Here is a 25,317-nt window from a genome sequence, read left to right on the forward strand (position 1 = left end):
AGGGCCAAATTTGCAACTGTCTTGCCACTGGAGGGCCGGATTAAATGAGATTTACGTAAAATTTGTCGTAACTGGTTGCCATCTTTATTAAAATATATATTATTGTAGCATAATAACAATAAATAATGGTTGGCAGACTGTTCTAAAAATAACGCTGCAAGGGCATTTATTCTAAAAATAACAACGCTTGCCACAAGCTACTGCTAGTAGCAGCCAGCGCTGTTGCATTGCTTGTTCACAATGGTAAATATGGTGCTTGGAAAAAAACCAGGCAAGGTGTTTGGCGGGCCGGATGAAACAGGACTGGGGGCCGAATGCGGCCCGCGGGCCGTAGTTTGGCCACCACTGGCCTAGATGCTTCAGTTCTATTTTAACCACGCAGTGTTATTGTGCGATACCTCACCCCGTAAGGAAGTAGAATACCGAATTCTTAAAAATTTCTCCAGCGGTTTCCCAAAAAGCAAATATGGCTATTTTTTGGTATTTAAATGAAACACTTGCGGTCTCTTAAAACTACTTAGCGGTCACCCAAACCAAACCTTAAAAAAACCCTGCCTCTGTCTATTTTAGGAAAAAAATCTTTATGTCTCTGTCTATTTAAGGGCATTTATCCAATTTGTTTTAAAGCACTGCAAGTTTTTGTATTGTTGTCCTGATTGAATATTGCGTAAAAATGATATACGAACTGGATTCGAAACAATTATTCTAGAATACCCAGTTATTCTACTTTGTACATCCCGTCCTCGATGCCTACGTACGGTTGCAATACATAACTTTGCTGAGGATTGTGTGTGACGTAATAATAGCGCATTGTGGTCTTTAACTTCATCTTATGCTTTGGATTGCCTGTATCGTATGTTTTCTTCCGGTTCCCAAAACATTAGGTGACATTTGTGTTGCATTTCTACATTGAAGTCCAGTAGATCACTCAGCTGTATGTAAATACCGTCTTCTTTTATGTATTTGGTACTCCTCTCAATTAGGATTTACAACATCTATCTGTGTGGACAGTTTGTTGGAGGCCTTCTCTCGTGTGACGTTTCGCGCTTGGAACCAGAGCGCGTCCATTGGACATTACATGTTAGTTAAATGTTTGTAGACAAATTTGGTTTGGTAAACATTGTAGTAAAGTTTTTTTTACTTACAACGACATAAAATCGCAAGAAAATTACATAATATTATCTGTATATGCCGAGCTGGGATTACCAACATACAAATGATTACTCAAACCATGTTATTTTGTGTCATATCCCAGACAAAGATGCAAAAACGAAGTTGTGACTTACTTATTGCTGTCTGATCAAGCTTAAACCCCAAAACCCCATTATGGCAAAAACAACGAAAAGTAAATTAAGCTGAAGTAACCAGGATTTGTCATTTGTCTAATTTCTTTGAGCGAAAAACTTGTTCTGAAAAAAAAAAATTTAATACATTTGAATACGTTGTTAGCTATATTTTATAAATCATATACACATTTTTACAAGCATTAGGTCACATGATTAGCAAAGATTTCTAAAAACTGAAGATATCAACCTGCTGCATACAAGGAAACAACGAAATACATGTTACTAAGCTACGGTTGCAGGGCCAATTTTTCATCATTCGGTACAGAACATATTAGGTTCCAACTTTCAAGGGTTTGCAACCACGCATCAGGTCCAATATTTAGCACTTTTTAATTGCAAAAAAATCAACAAAATATGTTTACAAATCTACATTTATATGCTTAGCCCGACCATCATCCTGCAGACATCTGATATTACATACACAACGAAATATGGGTTCAATCATATCGAAACAAATGATGTGCAGCAGCGATTGTCAAGGTTCGCTGTGTCCTATATTACAAAAGGTAAAGAACTCGTCGCGTCAACAAGACAGGATATCATAAAAACGTCAAAGACTTCTTTGATTTTGGACGTCAATCAGTTCAGGTTGGGTTCAAGTGATGTTGTTCCCAGGATCAAGTTTTTAATTACAGTTTTGTGTCTGTCGTTGCTGCATCAGAACCTCTGCCAGCTAAAAAAATCATAATTTGGATTTAGACATATTGCAACTTTGTAAAACATTTTTTCTTTCCGCCTATAAAGGACTCGTTAAACCAATGGAACAATAAGTGACCTTAAGCGCCGCTAAAAAACTAATGATAATAATTAATTAATGAAACATGTCGATGCAAAAAAACTTCCCATTGTCCAAAAAAGGGTTGCATTTGTTTACATAACACACATCTTTTAATGGATACTAAGGCTAAAGGACATTTTGAAGGATACACATATAAAAGGATGCACGTAAAAACCAGTGACAAGATTAATACGCCCCGGAAATCACTGTCATTGGCGTGGCGATTGATTGATCACAAGCGTGTAATGTGTATATTGCCTAGTTGCTAATGACCTAATATAAACAGTTACCGCCCAACCGTTTGGGTCACGGCTTCCTACAAGGAAACTTTGTTTTGCCTTTAATAAACAAGACCGGTATGTGAACGCCTACTGAAAATTGTGACACGGCAAATGTAAGAATATTGCTTTTAGGCAAAGAAATACGTAAGAACTATGGGTAGTCGTTCGTAACGTCTCAACGAGTTTACGAAAACAAATTGAGTTGATGTTTTTAATGTCACATGTTATTAAAATGACCCCATTTTAAAAATGCGATGGAAGTTACAGTAATTTATTTGACCTGTCATACGACCAGTATTGTTCTTGTCTCCTTCTCGTGTGGTCGACCAAATCCCGCTAACTGTGTCGCGAATCGGTTTAGCTTTCCTCCATAATATGTCGGGCAGATCCGAATACAGGAATGGATTCGCTGCACTGTTGATCGGCAGGAGTACAATTGCAGCTGCTGCATACGCTTCGTTGGACATAGGGACACCTGAGAAAAAACACATAAAAAACGATCCGATTTAAACAGTGTTAGCTGACAACACAGCAGGTTGCATTATTTATTAGATACAACAGGTGACAATGGCAACATCACCCCGCTCATCTGGAACTGCATGAAAAACCCTAATTGTTGTCATGTGGCCAATCTGTCTTGTAAGAGTAGTTGTGCATATTTCCGATGACGCAACTCACCAGTAACGCTAATAAAAGCCATAATACAGATAGGAATCCAACAGCAAAAGTTTGTGGCCACAATTCGAGAAATCTTCCTCTGAAGAAAGGTTGACTTGCTGTCATTACGACCGGCCCTCCGAGCCTGTTGGGTTGTTTTCCTGTCAAGTTTAAACAAACACCTTACCACGCAAAGATCAAATTACCACGCGTAACAATGGTATACCTGTAGATTGTAATATAGGCTGCCACCATGAAGACAAATAAGCAAAAGTTAATGATGATTATCATGAGGGAATATCCCCATGCTCGATCAAGTGAGGGATTAGGAAAGAGACGAGGAAGACAGACACCGTGTGCCGAGTAATAACCAAAATAGAGTTCCGGTATCAGAGTAGGGACAAGCTTTGCAATGGTTTCCGTGATGCTTGTCCATGTAAGTGCGCTGCAAATTACAAGACTGGGTAAACAAATGCTTGTAGATGCACAGAAAAATACTTGAAGCAGTAAATGTCCAAAATACCAAAGCCCATTTTCCAAAAATGTCGACCTAAACTTCAATTATTGCTTCCACACTGCAAACCCATTACGATATAAAAATATGATAAAAATATGCACAAATTAAGTAAAATATATCATTGCCTACGCATCATGGATGTTAATTTTAACACCAGTAGGTTCAGCAGGCCATGGAAGTTTTAGGAAAAATTAAGCCACTGTTATAACATCACAAGCGGGGTTTGTTCGCAAATAGCTGTGTTCAGGTGCACTTCCTTTTTCATTCACGGTGAAAACTTTTTGCAGGCAAAGCGTATCCACCTACTCAGTCACATATATTCTTGCATGTTGTTTTGAAAAAAGGTTCTGCTGCCAACTCCTACCTTGTTTGCCCAGCTGTAAAATTCTGGCTGGTTTGATCCTGGAAAGTCCGAAGAGTTGTAACAAACGCTTCGACACGAGATCGGGACGGTGTTTCCAGATACGGGTTGTTCCGGTACCTGTCAAGATGATTGCTTGTCACTTGTTCTTTTGAATTTTCGTCTTGTTATCATTTGTTACAGTTGAAACTATGTTATCAAATTACTAATGCTTTCAACCAGACAAACTATACATTTTACGGGTTTGATTACGCCTATACTAACCAAAGTCCGGAAACAAAATAGTCACGGCTGTTAAAAGAAAGAGGAACAAACGCTAGGATCATAGCAGCCAGCCATGCGAACATCAAAATCAGACTGACCAACCACTTATTTTTTCCGGCAGAAAACGGTCTGGAAAAATAAAAATTTAATCCAAAAAAGTGTCAGTAAAAATGTAATTAATTTAATTTAAACAGAAATATTTTTGTTCACGGTCTTTAGTAGTTATTACAAATGATTTTAGGTGTCACCTGTAAACAGCAAATAGTCGGAAGCTGGACATGATAACGAGAGTGAACACTGAAACTTCGACGCTTATAACCGCCAAGCACCCAAGAACAGAACATGCACTGTTTCCCCTCCATTGCACGTCACGTTTGCAATAAATGTTGGCAAAAACGCTGTTAACGACGCCCAACCCAACCAGATAAAACTGTGGAATTAAACAAAATTGTACCTATTTCGCGCCTAAAAGTAGTATTCAAAAAAAAAAAACAGGAAATCCTTCCATTTTGCTTCGGACTGTTTAAACTCAAAGTCATTATTGTTCTTGTTGTGGCCAGATGTAAATGGTAAAACTAGGATATGATTAAAACGTTGGCTGCTTTTACAATGAAACAAATAAAAACTACAAAACCATAAAAAAATTGTGATTGATTGCTTCAATATATATATTTACTGCGTACTAAAATCTATTTTTGTTGTTAGCTTCAGTTTCAGCTTAGGTGAAACAGCTATTAATGATCGTAATTATTCATGACTTCTGTTTAGCCAGGCCTTAGAAGCCATATTTCTATTCAGAGATAATTAGCAACTTTTACTTACCCCAAGTATGAGGTCAGCAACTGCAAGATTAAGCACAAGAATTCTGTTGATGAATCCAACTGATGTCCGACCAGCCGATGGTTTGCGCATTTCACGCGTGTTATGAAAGATCACAGCTGAATTTCCGAATATGGCGCAAAGACCTAGACAAACGCGAAAGCATGACATGCGAAAATTTGTTTCAATAATTTACTTCCCACCTATGATCCAAACAATAACTTGCAAAAAATATGAGCTTATAAGAAAGCTGTCAGACGAGAAAGGGCTTGTTGAACAGTTTTGACATTCGTCTTCTCCACCTTGGCACTCTTGAATGCCGTTGCACACCTACCATTGCATAGAAACATAGTTTAACTTTTGATACGCAGGGAGTCGAACCGCTTGTCATATGGGTTCAGGTTCGGTTCAGGTTCACTTCGTTTTGTTTTTAAGGGTTCGGGTTCGGATTCAGCTTTTTAAAAATGTTTTTTTTCGGGTTCGGGTTTTTTTCCGGTTTGGGCAAATTATCCGGTCCAAACCGGTTTGCGTTTTTTAAACCGGTTTAAATTTTTATTCGTTTCAATTTAATTCTACCCATCGTCTACCTGGACTTATTAAACTTCCGCTGTTTTGAAGAAAAAAATCACAAAATATAAAACAGACCGCATTTTTACTGGTTCGGTTCCGGTTCGGATCCAACGCCAAACAAAATATGGGGTTCAACTCCGGTTCGGGTTTTTAGAAAACCGTAATTAGCGGTTCGGGTTCGGTTCGGGTTTAATGAAATTAACCGCTCAAACCTGTTCGCGGGTTCGGGTTCAGTTCCGGTTCGACTCCCTGCTATTACGTAACAATGACAGTGGATTCATTTTCTTTGTCGTGTTACTCAAACCGAAAAACTATTATTGGACTTTATTTCGTTTCGTTTTGTTTGGTATTTTAGAAAAAAATATACGTTTAAAGATATGGTATCAATTGCTGCCGATATTTGTAGACAGTTGGTTGGTTTTACGAAATAAACTATAAGTTAGTAAACGGTGTCCAGCATATCAACTCTTAACAAGGTAGATTTGGTTCCTAAAACAATACCTGGAGCCTCGATACGTATTTTGGAGAACCTGACGCACAGTAGAAGTGTGTAGCCAAGTTGCAACCCATCTCATCACTAACGTCGTTGCAGTCAGTTATACGATTGCATCTCAAATGCATAGGTATGTGGATCGGTAGACCCGACTTTCCATAATCAGCACAATATAATCTGATAGCCACAAATACAACACTGGTTTGAAGAGTTCGTCACAAGGGCTGAAGCACTAATTTTGATATACGGCCCATTCTTAAGCTTCGAACAACTTTAGTTGATGTACCTGTTGGAGCAGTTGTATTCGTCTGCGGAAAGATTTGGAGCCGTGCTGTTGCATGTGGGAAAACCATCGCATATTTCCTTTCCAAGCAGTCCAGAACCGGAATTTGGGCAACTTAAATCAGAACAAGTATGTTTATTTGAATAAAATAGCGTTGAATTGAATGGAGGTTTGCAACTTACATAAACCCTTTGTTGTACTGAACGTAGCTACATGCGGAAATGTTTGCGTTTGGGCAAATTGTTTTGTTGCATTCGTCTTCGAAATCGTTACACTCAATAATATTGTCGCATTTTGTTGCATAACCCGGTCTGCTGAACAGGAAAGCTACACAGTATCGAAAGGTTGTAAAACAGAAAGGTGTGTCCGATTCAACAAGTCGTTAGTGACAGTTACCTCCTACTCGAGTTGTGCTGTAACCTGGGCGCCGACATTTAAACAAAGCACTGCAGTTCACTTCATCTGATCCATCGTTGCAATCCGTGTAATCTAATCAATTACCGAATAACCGCATGTTTGTTGACGTAGAAAGGGGCGGTATATTTCCCTGAGCTATAACTTGTGTTGTGTTACTTAAGTCAAGTGATTTACTGCTAACTCAAAGAAAAAATATGACCAAACCAATGCCAATGGGAAAATTTATGACATCTCTATTTTTTGCATCATTATTAATATTTGTGAGGATGGTATGAGTTCAATTTAGAATTTAACGTACAGAACAAGCAACTTGTACTTACTGTCACAATGCATATACTTGTCAACAAACTGCAGACCATCGGCACATTGAAATATTTGGGTGTAGTCAATTACGCAGTTCAACTCATCCTCCTTATGCGGACAGTCTACTTTTTGGTCGCAAACTTTACTTCGATTTATGCATTTAATAGGTTCATTTCCTTTTTGTTTACACTGTACTTGTCCAACGGTGCAATTCCCGCAGTTTGCTCCATCTGAAAGTGTAACATTTGTGTTTTCATAAACATAGCGGTATTTCTCCTGTAAGCCTGTCTTCGCGGTTGTAAATCGATTACTTGCTTACATTCACAAACTTGTTTACAAATTTCCGGACGATTATGAGGACAAAGGCATTCATCCGTCAAATCGGCACAATGGAAAATCGAGTCACAAACTTGTTTGTGATTTACGATCGTCGACGAGTCCAGGCAGCGGAAACACTTGCTGTTCAGAAAACCTACATGTGCAAAACAATGTTTTTCGAGTACGCAATATCTTTCATGAAAAATGGATAGATTTTATTCCAAGCTTATATTTTTACCTGTAGATAAGTATCCGTTGCCGGTACTGTTACAAAAGCACTCGTCAGTTCCTTCGTCACAGTCACTTGTTCCGTCACAAACGTGAACTTGGGGAAGTACGCACTGATTGGTGACATGGGTTTTGGAAACAGTACATTGTAACCCAGGTTTTCCTGGCCTGTGGTCATAAATCACAACCAGTTGGTGTCACGCAGGTGAATTGTAAAAGAAAATTAATAGAAAGAAATTATAGGCGTAATGACACCAAAACAAGCCGTTTTTAGTCAATTAGATTTCTAAAGCGGTATAATGTATCAGCAAGAAGATACAAGCCAATATCTGAGTGTATAACATTGCAAACGTTTCGATAATTTTCATTGTCATCGTCAGGTAATAGAAAATGTCGATGTGTTGTAATGTTTTACGCTCAGATATTGGCTTGTATCATCTTTCTGAGAATATTTAGAACCGTGAATTGCGTACTAACTATATTTCATGCTTTTAGAAGTTTGCTTTAGAGAGTCAAACCAATAGTCACATGACTGAAACCAAGTCCTCAAATGGGAGAGAATCTTAACAACTTACAAGTATTTCATTTCGTCTGAGCCTGAAGGACAATTCGGGATCAGATCACAAAACTGAACTCGCAGTCGGCATGTGGGAGGGTTGTAAGGGAGGGGGTCGCAGTGCAAAGAGTGTGTGCAACCACACTCGTCATTCCCTGGAATGAAAATGTATGTATATATGCATGTATTTTAGGGGGTTAAACGTTTGCTTATTTTGATTTTTACATGCAAAAGTTGTGAAGAAAGTCTTCGTAATTTTAAATTTGTCATATGGTTGGGCAGGTTTTTTTTAAGGTTTGGTTTGGGTGACAGCTAAGTAGTTTTAAGAGACCGCAAGTGTTTCATTTAAATACCAAAAAATAGCCATATTTGCTTAAACGAATTATATGAAATAATTTTGGGAAACCGCTGGAGAAATTTGAAAAACCCCTTAAAAAAACACTGTGGTTGGGTATACGATATATCCTACAATCAGGATTTAAGGCGGTTAAAACGCTATAATTATAGAGTTTTAACATGCAAATAACCTTCCCCATTAATTGGCTTCACGTGTTTTAGTAACGTACCGTCTGAAAGCCCTATGTTTTGTTGGAACCGTGATATTATGTATCGTGTTGAGCTCAAATTAAAATTATCAGATATGGCACAGATACATACCGAAGTGGCAATCTATTTCATCATTGCATACATGTGCTGGTGGGATGTAACATGATACTCTTTGCTGGGTGACTGTTAATCGAGCACACGATCTTCCTGGTAAACCGGCATGTAATGAGGCGTTATACCGAATCTCGTCACTTCCATCACTAGAAAACAGTCAATGGCTGGGTTAAGAACCACAACACATGCAAGGGTTGGTAGTTGTTAAGCACATGCGACATCCTTCGTACAAGGTATTTTTACGTGTAGGTTGAACCACCTTTTGAATAGAGATTCTTGAGTTTTACCTCGACTATTTTTGTGTATTTTTGTAGTATTTAAACTTTTTGGTTTATATCTGGTTTATACTAGCCTTCAGTAAACTTGTTTTACGAAAAGAAAGACACCATGTTTATACTTGCAATCAGTTCTTCCGTCGCAAAACTGCAAAATGCTGATGCATTTGGTTTTGTCGTTGCAGTGAAAGTTGATATTGGTCTTGCAGGGTACGGTTGCTAAATACGTCAAAATACAATAAAATGAAAACAAATTAAGTGAAGTTAAATAAACGTTTAACTTGCCTGGCACAGATGAATTACTGCTGGTGATATTGGCGCCGTGGGCAAGAGATAAGAGACATGCCAACACAAAATTAGCAAAAACATAAGGTTTACACTGCATTTTAAAGCTATAGCGACTAAAATCTGGAATTATTTATGATGCGCATAAAGATCTGTTCTTCTAACTGTCCTTGTATAAATCGACCAAAACAGGCTGGACCCTCCTGGCTTTTCGAAATCATTTTTGACCATAAAAGATCATTTTATACACAATGTCAAATACTCTCCAAAAACATTGCCCCAGCAACAGCCACGATACAATCTCGCATTTTCCTGCACATAGGCCTTAAGTCGTACTTAAACTCACTTTCCACCTCAATGCAATTGCCAGTGGAAGCGTGAACCTGTGCTATACGAAAATCCACCCCTTAGTATTTTTACAGTCGCTGTTGCTTTTCAATGACAGTCATAACCTTAGTTCTTTTCAAAGTTCTGACAACTGGCGTAAACAGCTTCAAATCTTGTCTTAATAGAACACGATTTAGTTACATGAAAATCATTAAACACTTTCGACAAACGTCTGGCAACTAAACCTATCGACTGCCAGGCATCTCTTGTCAACAACCCTGACTTAGTTTTTAGTCGCTACCACCAGCCAGAGGAAAAAGTAATTTATTTGCTGTCTTTGCTATCCGCTCTGCGACGAACCGTCAGTTATCACTAAAGAATACTTTCACAATGGGTTGAGCGTCACTTACAGTTACCGTGGACAGACAGTCCACCTGGGCTATAATAAGGTATGCCCCGCTTAGTTTCGTCCAAGTTTTTAAATTAACCCTGATATTTTGTTGCCTGAAGCGTTAAGCGCTGGTGCGTAAGTGTGACGACGACTGTAAGGTCCATCGACATTTGAGGATATTCATCCAACAGACCACAACTCATGTCTGTTCCAGTTCAATACAAGGTCGAAACTGCTTGCACGAAAACCACCTTAAATCACGTAGCTCATGGATAGAATTACGAATGTCCAAACGATAAGCAAGTCCAGGCTGGAATGTTTAAAACTGCTGTGTCCTTGCCGACCGGTTAAACGCATTTGCTTATATGTTTGGGTGTCGAGTTTAGTTTGCAGAACAGTATCATAATTAAACTCTTATTTGCGCTGGTAAGACATTGCGATTGCACTGTCCTTGCTGTTACGTTACGTTATACCCCATGTTTGAGAAGACTTGATTTAACTTGGCCAATTTGGCTGATTGGTGCATGCAAATTTAAGTTGTGCCAGTTTGTAAGGACATACAAAACTAATTCGTTGTTGCCACAGAAAAGCCTTGTTGTGACGTCGCGACCTAAAATGTGTGTTGATTAAAGACGCAAAACAGTAATAAAAGCATAATACAAACCACACGTATGACGCCAGGGCGCCACTTTACGGTACTTTTTTACAGTTGTATTTTTTCACATGATATGAAAGTATTATGTTACCACACAACTGAAGTCGCACATGCCTCAATTATTTTATTTTTCTCCAGTGCACTTTATTTTACTGCACAGTTGTTGAAACATTTGACCGGAACAGAAAAGAGACAAGTAAACAAGTAAATGAACAAGTGAACAATTGAATGAGATTTGTTCTTTTTTACACATCCAATGTCGTATCCTTCAACTACGTAAACCATCTGCCATTGTTTCTTGTTTTAGAGTAGACAAATGGTTCTTAGTTTGTTTGCAAATATTTTTTTCTCCAAATTTAATCGACTATTACCACACTCATTGTCCATATGGAGGTTTATCGCGAGTACGGCTTGTTGTTTACCTCGTTAAAAGCCGAAACTTGCAAATTCTAACACACTTTATCGATTAGGAATTATCCTGATTCGCCATTGCCTATTTTTGTTTGTTTCCTGATTGTAAAAGATCGTTCAAGTTGTTGGTGCATGCCCGTGTTAAAATGTGCAGGGTCCATTCTACGTCTTTGGCGCAACACTTCTTTGGTACAATTTAGTTCAATTTGCCATCTACATTTTTTGGTGGTGGTCACAGGTCTTACAGGTTTTTTAAAGGGGGCAACAAGGCTCGAAAGTTACTTTTATGGGGGTCATGGTGCATGAGGGTTGTGAACCACTGTTCTAGATACATGTTGTAAGTTTACAATATACGTATAAATACTAAACAAACCGAAGGTGGCGAAAGGAAGACATTTACTGTATTCTGAAACCACAACCTTACAAAAACGTGTTTCGTATTTTTAAAAATTTATAGCACTTTCTCTTGAGTAAATGACATACAAATCACACCAAAGTAAATGCGGAGAAATTAAAATAGACGCCAACACTACTTTCTGTTTGGAGTAGTTTAAATAGTACAATAGCGATAAAATATAACAGAAACATGTTGCAAAAAATTATAAACTGCTACTGTTAGATGGTAGAGCTAACACGGTGCCTCCTGGGTGATCCAAAAGTGCCTAATTTTTAAAACGGTATATCTCAAAAAATGCTAACGGTTAGGGCTATTAGGATCGGGGTAAGGTATTAGCATTTAAAATTCAATAAAACTAACCCCAAAAATTAGTTACTAATGTAAAATTTTTAAACATTTGCATCCTAAACCAACCCTCTTTAGCCGCTAAATAAATAATTCAGCTCTTAAATAATTTAAAAATTAAGCACTTTTGGATCACCCAGGAGGCACCGTGTTAGTAGCTCTACCCTGTTAGATAGGGTTGGCCAGACATTACTGTATATAGGAGCCGATACCCGATACTTTGTGCAGTTATCGGTACTCGTCCGATGCTTCGGCGATATAGGACTAAAAACCTATACCTTAATAAACTAGTACAACGTGGTTTTGCCTGTCGTTTCAGCCACAATATTTCGCGAAGAGTCACTTTGAAACCGACATTTGACTCAGTCTCCAGTGCATCACAATGCATCACACAAACGATTTGCCGAATTAGCAAATTTAACTACGCTTCGTTAATTGGTAATTTATTGTGATGAAGTAAAAAATACGTTTACAGCGTTTAACACAAAATATGACATTTAGGTTTATTTAGAGTTGCCCAAGGAATTGACTAACAAAACTGGATTGATAATTTTTGATTGCAATTTTTGTTGTTGTGCTGAATGCTGTTACAACATGGAAAAGCCCTGAGTGGAAATTGAACATTTTTTTTAGTAAATAATGCACTTTTATACACAGTATCGGGTATCGGATCGAAACGCAGTACTTAATTGTGTGTAAAATTTCGGGTAGTGCTATCCAACCCTACTGTTGGAAACAAATTGTGATGAAGGCTTCATTATACATATGGTGGTGAAACGCTATTTTAACCACCTTGGCAAGGATAATGTTTCTCTCCATCGTTCTACCTTAGTTGGTTCCTGTTTCATCCCACTCTTGTAGTGCTGGTAACAGCCACTGCAAAGTATTTTAAGTTGAAAAACAGCTCTTAGAGGACATACAAACTAATCCTATTTTAAGGCTATAAAAGGTCCACTTTCTTCCAGTTAATTGAGAATAATATATCGTGGAACTTTCCAAGCCGTTTTAGGTAATAAACTGATTTGTAGAAATCAATGTATAAATAAGGATTTAAACACCCAAATGATACGCAGTTTGCATACAGCAATATTTCGTTCTCATTAAAATTAAGATGAATTTGTGCAAAATTAAATGTCAATTAAAAGAAGTTTTATTATCCCTTAATTCTAAACTGCTATGGCACAGCTTTATGCATCACGCAGAATGTTTGCCGACCCCAAATAGATTTACAAGGAAGGAATATTGCAATGATACAATTTATCCGCAATATCGGCAATGCTGTATGCAAAATGTCGATTGTATTATAGTTACTTGATATAGATCCCGATCGTTCAGAGTTGGCATTGCCCGCATTAGAAGTTGTCCAAGACGAAACCGTCTTTCGAACAGGCAACAACTTTTTCCAAATAGTTTCTGGCATATCGGAGTACAAGAATGGGTTGGTTGCACTGTTAATCGGAAGAAGTACAATGGCCGTATATGCATAAGCTTCCTTGGTTATTGTGACTCCTGCAGGCATATTTTTTAATTTGTAAAGAAGCTAATCGATAGTAAACGAAATGATCGTTTTACCAACCTGCAACGCTTAAAAATGCCATGACGCAAATAGGAATCCAGCAGCAAAAGTTGGTGACCACAATTCGCGTGATCTTTCTCTGCAGAGCAGGCGATCCATCTCCGCGACCAACTTTCTGGGCTCTTTTTTGTGTTTTCCTTGTCAAGTATAGTAGTGTTTTAAAAAACATACACTGTCATTATACTTAAACTTGTACCTGTAGATTGTGATGTAAGCTCCAACCATGTAGATAAAGGAGCAGAAGTTAATAATGATTATCAATAGGGAATATCCCCATGCTCGGTCGAGAGAGCGATTAGGAAAGAGACGAGGAAGACAGACACCGTGTGCCGAGTAATAACCAAAATAAATGCGGGGAAGAACTCCAGGATAAAGTTTCTCCACTTCTGCTGTAATAATCGCCCACGTGAAGACGCTATGGATCAAATACGGTCGATTCGCAAATTAAATTTGGCAGGTTCAAAGCAAAACATCACAACTACCTTTGTAGTCCGGTGGTGAAGTTTTTCGTGGTTTGGTCCTGGAAAGTACGTAGTGCCGTTACGAAGTTTTCCACAAACGTTCGGTTCGGAGTTGCCAAAAATATATTGTCTTTGTATCTATAATGTGCAATGATTAAGCCCAACCGTAAAACTACGAAGTACTTCGAACACCTACGATAAACCAGAAACAAAATAGTCCCGTTGTGAGAATAAGAGAGGCACAAAAGCAAGGATGAAAGCAAATATCCACGCCACACAAGTGATGATGCCCAAAACCCATGGTCTCTTCCCAGCATGAAATGGCCTACAGTGGAAACAATAATGATGCCTTTTCAAATGTTATTCTGTTACAAATGTTTTTTGAAATGTCAGTGGTAAGTTGAAAGCAGTAGTTTTTAAGTGATTTTTGTACATAATAGGGTCGCCGGTTGCCAAATTCACGCACCTTACCTGAAAACAACAAACAATCTAAAGCTGGCCATGATCATGAGAGTAAAAACAGAAGCTTCGATGCTAATGACAGCTAGACAGCCGAGTATCGAACATCCGGCGCTTCCTCTCCACTGCACATCCTTCCGACAGTAAACGTTCGCGAACACTGTATTAACAATCCCCAAACCCACCAAGTACACCTAAAACACAAACGTTTTGCAATTGCAATTCAGATTAAAACGACACTGCAGATTTTGAACAGGGCTTGAAACTAAGATTTTAAGTAGGCTATACAACATTTTCTAATTGTACAAAATTATACAGGTGTGGTTTTACCTCGATAAATTAAATGAAATAAACTATCCCGTCTCTGTAGACATAGCGGTTTGTTTGTTTTTATCAATGGAAGAAAATATCTGAGTTGTGGTTACGGTTATTGTTGTGTTGGTCGAACAAAAAAAAATGTTTTGAAAAAAAACACAAAAATGCATACATTTTCGTGTGAAGAAAAACACTTTTCCATGTGGATATTGACAGGCATTAGTAAATCAAATGTTTTACCCCCAGAAGAAAATCGGCAACAGCGAGATTCAGCACCAGAATCCTGTTGATAAATTCAACAGCTGACCGCATGGGGGCTGAACTACACATCTCCTTCGTGTTGTGTATGATAACACTCAGATTGCCAATAGTAGCACATATTCCTAAATCAAACATGGTTAAGTGCAAAGCAAATAGATTTGACTTTCATTCATTTTGTGTGAACTGAAATAATCATTTTGTAAAACGGTGCTCAAATAAGTGGTAACTTAAGATGTATAGTAGGCCAATAGTTGTAGCATATTTTTTCTGAATGAATTGTTTATCCCTAAATAAAAACAAACATTCGCTAGCATGGGCCATGTGTAAAAGCTTAATTTAAACTTAACAGACTGCAGTTTGACGAAGTGAGTTAAACTTTTAAAACTATAGCCAATTTCTTAGGCAATTTTTGTACATTTCCACTGCGTCTTATAGACAACTGGTGTATAAAATTTGAGTTTGTACATTTAAAACAAAACGTTGTTACCTATAATCCACAGAAGAACTTGAAGTACGTATGAGCTAATTAAAAATTTGTCGGAGGAAAAAGGACTGGTTGAGCAACTCTGACATTCGTCTTCGCCGTTTTTGCACTCCAAAATACCGTTACAAACCTAAGAAAACAAAGGGTAAACCAAATGCATCGTGTTTGTACAGTGACTGCAATGGACATACCTCATTTATTATTGAGCATAAAGCCACAATTAAAAAGAACTTTTACCTTTGTTCTTGGTACGTATTTCGGTAAACCGGAGGGGCAGTAAAAGTGAGTGGTGGAGCTACAGCCCATCTCATCGCTTACATCATTGCAGTCAGTAATTTTGTCACATCGAGACGCCAATGGTATGTGAATTGGTAACCCAGATTTTCCATGATCAGCGCAATAAAATCTATCAAAAGTCAAAAAATTGTTCCAGAGCAACTTAGCCAAATAACTTCAATAACACGATGCGAAAAAACGGGAATTCAAAAATGCCAGTGTTTCATTTCTATACTCTTGTACTCTACTTGCGATATAATTACTTGTTTTATACCTGTTAGTACAGTTGTACTCGTCAGCGGAAAGGTGCGGAGTCGTACTGTTGCATGTCGGAAATCCATCGCACACCTCCTTCCCTTGCAGTCCAGATCCGGAGTTGGGGCAACTAAAAGAAAACACAAATATGTAAAGCTGGGTTTTCACTGTACATCGGCAGCATATGATAATGTCCTTCATGATCGTAACAACCAACACCTCTAACATCCTATAACCTCCTGAAGTTTCGCTGAAAATGTGCAGGAACTCGTTAAAAAGAGCGGGTAGTAACTTCGACTGGCCTTTCTCGTTAATTATGTTGCACACAACACGGTTCGGTGTTTAAAACAAAACCTTACACAAATCCATTGGGGTACTGAACGTAATTGCAGGAGGACACATTTGAGTTCGGGCAAACCGTTTTATTACATTCGTCATCAAGGTCATTGCATTCGATAACGTTGTCACATTTTGTAGCATAACCCGGTCTGGCAAAAAGATATGCTGAAAAGGAAATAAAGTTAACATATACACGAAAAATGTTTAACTTTCGTTTGAATTTATACCTCCAACTCGTGTTGTGCTGTAGCCTGGCCGTAGACATTTGTACATGGAAGAGCAGTTCACTTCATCAGACCCATCAGCACAATCTTTGTAATCTGACAAAAAAACAGGTCTTGGAGATGTAAATCTCAACAACAACTGGCATGCAAGTTTATTTGTATGCAACAAATCAGTGTTAATACTGCTTGGTGACATTTTTTGCTTTAAAACCGTTTGTTTTTGCAATGTAATTTGAATTCTCTACGGGATGATTAGTTTCATTATTAAGCCGTATACACAGGACAAAAACTCAAATACTCATACGAAACAAAACAAACGTTTTTGAACAAATCTTTGCATTTACTCGAGATATGACAAATTACATGCCTTATTTTTATATTTTCTTTTATAATGTCACCAAACCATGACGCAAAACCATGTTTTGTTAAATCCTTTTTTTCATCACTTACTGTCACAGCGCATGTACTTAGCGACAAACTGTATGCCATCAGCACATAGAAACGTTTGCTGACGGTTTACTTGACAATTTGACTCGTCCTCCTTATTTGGGCAATCGTACTTCTGATTGCAAACTTGAGTGCGGTTAATGCATTTCAAGGTTTGATTCCCTGTATGTGAACACATTACTTGCCCAGTTGTGCAATTTCCACAGTTTTGACCGTCTGAATAAAAACATTTTCTTGGTGCTTAGAAGTTGAATATGGTAAAAAATACCAATCGGTAAGTTATGGTTCTAAAATCTAATTGACTGTATTTGTAGTACGATATCTAAAAATAGACTACTTTATTTTGTCAGCTGTCAAAACTTACATTTGCAAACTTGGTTGCATATTGAAGGACGGTCATTTAAACATAGACATTCGTCAGATAAATCCTGACAATGAAAAATCTTGTCGCAAACCCGTTTCTGGCTAATAATCGTTGACGAATCAAAGCATCGAAAGCATTTAGCGTTTAGAAATCCTGCAACAATACAGGTGCAGTTGTTTATAGGTTAGTGTTTTCAATCTTTTGAAAAAACTTGTGGCAAACTAATGGACGACAAAGGTTCACTCCGCAAACCATTAAACCGCGGGTGAAAATGCTAATTGGTGCTATTAGGTTGAGGTTACTATCGGCAAAACGGTTAATTCAGCAGAAATGTTTCGTCAAACCGAAATTTTGGTGCCTGACTATGGTTGTTAATTGCCGACTGGTTTGCTATGCGCACTTTATATTCTTGGTTTGTGTAAAGAGGGTAAAGTTGCAACGTTTATGTTTGAGGCCTTCAATTACCGGTTGATATGTATCCGTTGCCAGTTGAATTGCAAAAACACTCGTCCGTCCCTTCGTTGCAGTCGCTTACTCCGTCACAAACATGAACTTGAGGAAGCATACAATGATTGGTGACGTGTGTTTTGGTAACAGCACACTGCAGACCGGGTTTTCCGGAGCTAGCAAAGTCAAAATAACAGAACTTTTGAACAACATTCTACTTGTTATGTTGCATGAGTAATTGTTTTTTAATTTTTACGTTAGAAGGTAAAAACGTTTCCTTGAACTACGGTTTTAAACAGAAAAGTGGCCCGTGTTAATTTTAAATACGCATAACAAGTATCTTTTTGCACATAATCAGAAGATAATAAAACAAGTTCTGTCACAGAAAATAAATATCTTACCCATATTTGTATTCGTCTGACCCAGTCCCAGGACAGTCAGGTACAAAATTGCAGAATTGAACTCGCAGACGACAAATCTTGGAACTACCTTGCGCAGGGTCGCAGTGGAACGTGTTTATACAACCACACTCATCATTTCCTAAGTAAGAGGTCTTATTTTAGTCGAAACTTTTGGCCACTAGATTTAGTAGACCTGATCATAGCTTGATTAAGAAAAACTGCAGCAAACCCAATGGGCTTCACAAAACCTTTTTTTAGGTTAGCAGCTTCCACAATCAATGAACAACTGATATACTGTAGTTTATCGATCATTTCACTTGAAGGTCCAAAAACTTACATGCGACACATGTTAATTTTGCGACATTATAGTTTTTAATTTTTATAGTGGGCTCAAACTTTAAACAGCCCAAATTTTCTTGTTAACTTATGCAACATTTTATGATTGCATAAAAGTTAAAGGTTATTTGTGCAACGATGGGCACTTACCGAAATAGCAATCAATTTCATTATTGCAAACATGTGGCTTGGTTATGTAACAGACTTTCTGTGCATAGGTGACAGTTAACCTCGAACACGACCTTCCCGGCAAGTTGGCATGGATTGTGGCATTGTACACCACTTCGTCGCTTTTATCACTGATATAACGAATCAAACATATTCATTAGTACATCATTTGATTCACCATCGAAAGTACCATGCTTACTTACGTGCAATCGTCAATGCCGTTGCAAAATTGCAAAATGGTCGGACAACTGCTATTGTCTACGCATTGGAAGTTCACATTGGGTTTGCAATATGTAGCTGTAAGTAATAAGCGGAATAAAAACAACTTATAACTTTTGGTTTCAAGGTATAAATACAAAAGCACATACCTGAAGTGTTGGTTGTATTGTTTACGCCTTGCGAAAATCCAAACAAAAGTACAATTAGGTCAAATGTGACTGAATTCATTTTCAACAAACTAGCACTATGCAAAAATAGCTTTAAGCACACAATATAAGTAAGTTATGGCAATATTATTTGCAAATACAAAAAACACATTTAGCCACTTTCTTAACAAATTTTACTTCTGACACCTACACGCTGTGTTTAGCGTCTCAATGTCCCTACCTAAACCAGGGGTTACCGAACGCTCTGGTTCATGTGACATTCAAAAAAATGGCTTGTAACTTGTCACATGCTGCAAAGTTTCAACAAATATATTATTACTTATATTTAAAAGCGCTTTTTACCACTATAAATCCAAATAACGTATAATGTCATAGTCAGAACATGTTCCAAAATCTTTGTGGGCCACTAAATATGCCTACGAAGGCCACTGCAAGTGGAACCATGGGCCTAAACCGATGCCACATAACTCACTTCCCTGTCAGACCGTATTGTCAACATCCTGGTTTGTTGAGGAAGACACTGATAACTATTAGGTTTTCACAAAACATCATTAAGTTCTGTCGTGCAATATTTTAGAAACATTATTTACAGTAGATCCGTGCAGTATTAATAGTTGTGGTTAGTAAGTCCTTCTGTTGACAAACAAATTTGTCCAAATCCCGGGAAATATGAAGCTTACATGTTTTTTTAATAAAAAGTTTTTTAGTAACGGATAGGCCCAGTTGTGTGGCCGATCATCATAGTTCCCTACTGTAGGCAAATGCAATGTCGAGCAACTAAAACAAGAACTCACACCAGACAATAAGGTTGCGAAATACCGCTAGGTTGCGCAAAGAGCATTGAATATATTTGGAATTTGTGCAAAGTGCTGACGTTTTGGGTGAGGTTTAATAGTAATAATATCAACAGCAAAATCAACCTAAAAACTTAGTTCCTGACGGTTAATTAATTTCTAACCTAGTCTCACTGCCATATAAATCACTGCGCTCTTACGCCAACTATCACTATCGGAGCAAACTGTTCTGTTGTGAGTTATTTTGTTAGCAGATCTATCCAAATGCAAAGCCTGCGGTGCGTGTGCGTACAGCATTGGCGTCATGTAATTTCAGTGCATGGATTTTTAAACATATATAATTTGACCACAAATTAGCAATGACCTCACGAAACGAAGATGAGCGAATCCAGGTTAATGACACTTAGTTCTCAGTTACCCCCAACTTACCGACACTCTTTTCTTAGTGTCACTTTCGAAACGCAGCCAGGCGACAACAAAGACCAACTATATATAAGCTATTGCTGCCAAAAATAATATAAAAGTTTACAGCTCGACAGTATTATTTACCCTGATGAAGGTGACCTGTGTAGGACGTCGAAACGTCGGAATGTCGGAATAAAAATACAATTTTCCAAAAGCTTTCTCGACGAGAATTTCTCGAAAATCTGAAAAAAAATCAAGTCTCGATTCTCGAGAAATAAATAACAAATCTTTGCCATACGCTCGAGTGTGCGCGAGAAATTACGTCACTTATTATGAACAAAAAGTAAATGCGACACCCTTTATTACGTGTATTTTTCGTTTCATCTCGCCCCTAGAGTGCACTGGGCGCATTACTTTCTTCTTTTGCTCCCGAAACAGGGATTTTTAACCTGCGTTGCCACTAAACTTTCACATTTCCCAGGCAGTAGTCACGCTTGGTTGGTGTATTATGTCTATAACACGACCCACAGTCGTTTCGTTTTTTTTGTCGGTTTGGCAGCTACTTGCGATTGCTACTCGAGATTTTTGTTTTTGTTTTCGTACAATCGAAATTATTGTTTTAGTTAGAAAATCTGCTTCACAAAAATTTTTAAGACTCTCGAGATTCTCGAGAAATGAATTTTTGATTTCTTGTTTCTCATGAAACGAAAAAGTCGAGAAATAGAGGTCTAGCTGGAAAATGCCAAATTATGATTTGAAATTAACCAAACAAACAACTTTCGAAATATGCGAGCTTGTTTTATACCCAAAAAGTTGATCAGAACCAAACGACGCCTCTCGAAGATGCTACATTCCCACAAAAATATAACGTATTATTCTGAATTTCTTTAATATTTTATTTGGCGCATTCAAGACTGTGGTCGAACTATAGGCTTGGTATATACTCACTTAATAATGCAAAGTGAGCTATATGTGATGTTAGTTTTTATCTACAAGGTTTAAAATTCCGTTCCAACCGAATCGCAAGAAATTTATCGCACAAAACTGAATCGCCTTTGAAATTGCAAATTCGCTGTGTCTAGCCTTCAGTGTTCTTAACTTGTTATTGCAGATATTCAGCGAACGTCCTACCGACACAAACAACTGTGTTGCCATAACGAGACATATATCAATGTCGACAGACTTTGTCAACTAGGCAGAAGTGATACGTCAGGTTTCCAGCTGTAGCAAACCACATGTATTCCCAGTTGTATAATCGCTATTTCTCGTATCGACGCCAACACAATATCGCGGAACTCAGTCCCAACCATGCCGTGTTGTAATCCAATTAAGTTTTATTGCAAATATTGGCTAAAAATCGCCCGCATGTTACAAATACAGTGAAAAAACTTTTAAGCAGTGGCGGAAATAAAAACTACACATTGGGAAACATTTCAATCATTTTGCAACATTTAAAGTTCACCACCAGCCGATCCGACGCCGAGAAAGGACTTGACCTTGCTTGCAATGTTCGCCATCAAAGTAAATATTCCCCCTCCCGCCTTTTGCTGGCTGTTTCCATACGCAATTAAAGGTTGAATTTTCCCATCAAGTCCGTCTATTCGCTTCAGATCTTGTTCGTCAATGTTTAGTTTATAACTGTTGAATTTATAAAATATTGTTCAAATTAAACGGTAGTCTTAAGTGTTATTCAACTTCAAATACATTATTTTGCCTCGGTATCCCTACAATACAAGTAAACGCTTTTGTTACAATCAGTTTTAACTCGTTTCGGGTGTTCCAAAAATGTTCATTTCCGGTCAGCAGTAAGCGTAAAATAAGAAAATTATTTAGGCATTTTAATACTCCTGTTCATGTTTTGAAAGCTAGGAACAAGTCACACCATTTCCGTTGGTTTCAATTATTGACGATGACACAAGTAAACATCAAAATGTTTTTTTAATCCAATTTTAGCATATACATTGCCGAATAGTCTATTTAAGCTATGCGGAAAACCAGCCCAAGCTTGTGTTATACCTGTTGAAGTTCGCATACAGTCGAGTAGAGTTTGTGGTACTGGGTATGACAGCTATATTCCGGGCCATCGCCCACTTTAACACAACCTGGGCAGGTGTGGCTAGATGTTTTGAAGCAATTTCCTTGATTGTTTTGTCATTTAGAATAGGATTTTTGCGCATTCCGTCGTCCAGCCAACCAGCACCTTGATGCACAAAAATACTGTACTTACGATATCAAATTTAATTTAAATGAAATTTGAAGGACTGTTACCCAATACGCTGTAGGCTTGAAACTGAATCCCCGTTCTTGTTGTAATAATTCGAGTCTGAGAGTCTTGGAAATACGGGTCCAGCCAGTTTTGCATGAGCGAAATTCGTTGTCCTCCTTCCACCCAAAGCTTTTCCACTTCTTCCGTGAAAAAATTGCTAATTCCCAAATCTTTTACAATCCCTTCCTCTACCAGCTGAAGCATGTTTTTCCAGCCTTCCAGATAAGTTCCTGAAAAAAAGCGATAGCATTGTTCGGTAAAGGTGAATAGTGTAGGCCTACTACAATCAATCTATTTGAGCAACGATTGCAAATTAAAATATTCACGCGCTACTGTCGTCCTTGACAAAACCATTTCTGTTTTAAACTACGCAAACTGTATTTAAAATATTTAAGTGCGCTACCTACCGGAAATTAGAAAACCTGCATGTATTATATAGCTCTACCTTTTAACAAGGCGTTTTGGAGCTGTTGGTCATTAGGTTGACCGTTAATTTCAGCAACTAGCGACTTAAATTTATTTGATAAAATACTGAAACGGAGTGTGAATTTAGGACTGAATAAAGTCCGTTATTTTTTAAGAAACCTAAACCCGATCCCGGTCCAAAAAGCCCGACCCGACTTTCAACTGTGAGACAGCCTTTGTAAAAAAATATAGAAGTCTTTTTATTTGTTTTGTATCTTGCATAAAAAATAAATTCAAAAAATGCACCTGTTGCTCTGCAGGAAGGATCTTCTCCGCAGTCTGGGTAATGAATCATTAGAAGATCTATGTATTCCGTACGTAGTTTCTTCAGCGAGTCTTGAACTGCCGCACGTAATTTTGACATGGCGAAATCACTTTCAAAAAACAACAAAGTGATTTAGTTTACCATGTTTGTTGATTTAGATTTAGAATGTGTAAAAATATTTATACTTTGGCATGACTTTTGTGATGATAAATATTTCGTCCCTTGAAACTCCGCTGTTTTCAATTGCTCTTCCAATAGCTGCTTCCGATGTTTCACCTCTTCCAGCTTCGTAAATTTTGGCTGTATCAATTAACCTGATCAAAAAACATTGCAAGAAAAGCTTGAAGTTTGTTACCACATGCCAAACAATAATTTTCTTTCACACAAAAACAAATTTATTATAGTTTAATTTAAACTTAGATAATGCTGGTAAATGTAAAATGCTTATGCACTAAAAACACACCTGTAACCGATTTCTAATGCCTCTTTTGTAATTTTATAAACAGATTTTCCAAGACGGTACGTTCCCAGACCAAGCATCGGCACTGCAAAAGGTAAAATTGAGCAACGATATTTCAACTTTTATCCAGCCTAAGAGGAGTAATGTACTTACTTTCTCTTCCCGACTTTAATGTCACTGTCGGGGCCCGATCTGGGCTTATTATTATTTTGTCAATATCTTCGTTGTCGTCGTCATTTATCTCTTCTTGTTTTTCGTTTTCCTCTATTTGTTGATCAAGTTCTGTCAGCAATTCCTCTTGTGATTTTTCGCGTTGATCAGCACTCGGGACATCGTCTTGGGCTTCATCTGCACGAGGTGCCTCAGTTTCGAAATCCTCATCTGAAAGATTGTTGCAACAAATTAAGTTTTGGTCGTTAGAGATCGGAAGGGGCCCATTGTTGGTCTGTAATTAACTTTTGCATAAAATTTATCAAAATCAATCGCAGTCAGCCATGTGTTAAAAATTGTAAAAAAATAAGACAACAAATCCACAAACGTTAAATATTTCTTTATTTTAGTGTTGATATAATTGGCTTACATGAACACCAGCGTACGCGAATTTCTTGAATCGTTACCAACGCTTTTCTATAATACTATGCTATTTTTGCGTAAAGTGCAATACATAAACCGAAAGCAATTTGCTTCATACGCCCTGCATAGATGCAATCTTTCCCTGAGCGAGAGAAGTCCTATCCAACCGTATAGCTTACCCCAATTAATTAAGGACATTCGGTGTTCTCGTTAAGAACAGTTAATATTCATTTTTCATACTTCATTGTATGGCGTGTTAGTGGTGCCGTTGACATTACACACAATTTGTTTCATTTAACAATGGTTGTTTGTTTATATTTTATGTCGTTGATACACCACTAGCACATACGTTTATTGACGTCTTAATTTGCAGTAAATTTTTGAAAACAAAACCTATTTTTAAAACGTTATGTTGGACGCACACGAATACACACATGTTGAGAATCAGTAACAAAGGTGCTATGGTGCCTATACCGTTAACGTTTCCAATGCTATAAAAGACACACAGGTTACCTTCAAAACTGTCCAAATTCGGTCTCGATTCTTCATTATCAATTTCATCTTCTCCTCTCACAGCCACAAATGCAATTAGCACAATACACACAAAGCGAAACATTTCTAACCTTAAATTCTACTCTGGGCCACAAGAGCAAAACGTTGATTATTGAGCTACTTTTGGCTACTGTATTTTAAGTAGCCCTTTAAACTGGGTGCATAGAACGTCGAAACGTCGGTATAAAAATACAAATGCCAAACGGGCTCCATAAAATTTATTAAACTGACCACGTCTAATTGCACGACTTACTTTTAGGTCTATATTGCAGCCCTGATGCATACTAGATAGATTTTAAAAACAGCTGCTATCGTGATTGTGTGGTACGGGATGGGAAGTTTCCGTTGCATTAAGTGTGCGCCGCGGCTAAAAGGAGTTGGGCAAACTCGAGCGTATGGCA

The 25,317-nt window shown here is 37.8% G+C and overlaps 3 protein-coding genes across 3 annotated transcripts; all 3 read right to left on the minus strand.

Moving 5' to 3' along the window:
• Window positions 1-1,389: 1,389 nt before the first annotated feature.
• Window positions 1,390-9,511, minus strand: LOC145213118 (uncharacterized). Its single transcript, XM_080081355.1, has 20 exons — window positions 9,412-9,511; window positions 9,249-9,345; window positions 8,849-8,997; window positions 8,211-8,346; window positions 7,646-7,803; window positions 7,409-7,561; window positions 7,107-7,319; window positions 6,766-6,858; window positions 6,552-6,696; window positions 6,373-6,483; window positions 6,095-6,263; window positions 5,227-5,353; window positions 5,027-5,169; window positions 4,453-4,634; window positions 4,205-4,333; window positions 3,944-4,060; window positions 3,289-3,507; window positions 3,084-3,223; window positions 2,686-2,880; window positions 1,390-2,019 (listed from the first exon to the last, which is right to left on the minus strand). The coding sequence occupies exons 1-20, from the start codon at window positions 9,509-9,511 to the stop codon at window positions 1,976-1,978; spliced, it is 2,820 nt and encodes a 939-aa protein (XP_079937481.1). The 3' UTR covers window positions 1,390-1,975.
• Window positions 9,512-12,781: 3,270 nt separating this feature from the next.
• LOC145213119 (uncharacterized) lies at window positions 12,782-19,197 on the minus strand. The gene is made up of 20 exons (XM_080081356.1): window positions 19,119-19,197; window positions 18,954-19,047; window positions 18,733-18,881; window positions 18,247-18,385; window positions 17,864-18,021; window positions 17,399-17,551; window positions 17,038-17,250; window positions 16,591-16,683; window positions 16,384-16,528; window positions 16,044-16,154; window positions 15,731-15,899; window positions 15,497-15,623; window positions 14,989-15,131; window positions 14,446-14,627; window positions 14,171-14,299; window positions 13,996-14,112; window positions 13,710-13,928; window positions 13,514-13,650; window positions 13,249-13,446; window positions 12,782-12,813 (listed from the first exon to the last, which is right to left on the minus strand). Exons 1-20 carry the CDS (start codon window positions 19,195-19,197, stop codon window positions 12,782-12,784), a joined length of 2,787 nt encoding a protein of 928 aa, XP_079937482.1.
• A 2,452-nt stretch (window positions 19,198-21,649) lies between these two features.
• On the minus strand, window positions 21,650-25,112 carry LOC145215193 (methylglyoxal reductase DkgB-like). Its single transcript, XM_080083856.1, has 8 exons — window positions 24,878-25,112; window positions 23,945-24,172; window positions 23,795-23,876; window positions 23,517-23,645; window positions 23,313-23,440; window positions 22,604-22,831; window positions 22,352-22,535; window positions 21,650-21,973 (listed from the first exon to the last, which is right to left on the minus strand). The coding sequence occupies exons 1-8, from the start codon at window positions 24,978-24,980 to the stop codon at window positions 21,787-21,789; spliced, it is 1,269 nt and encodes a 422-aa protein (XP_079939982.1). The 5' UTR covers window positions 24,981-25,112; the 3' UTR covers window positions 21,650-21,786.
• Between the last annotated feature and the right edge of the window lie 205 nt (window positions 25,113-25,317).

Source organism: Phallusia mammillata, chromosome 2, assembly GCF_965637545.1.
Source record: "Phallusia mammillata chromosome 2, kaPhaMamm4.hap1.1, whole genome shotgun sequence".
NCBI classification, from domain to species: domain Eukaryota; kingdom Metazoa; phylum Chordata; class Ascidiacea; order Phlebobranchia; family Ascidiidae; genus Phallusia; species Phallusia mammillata.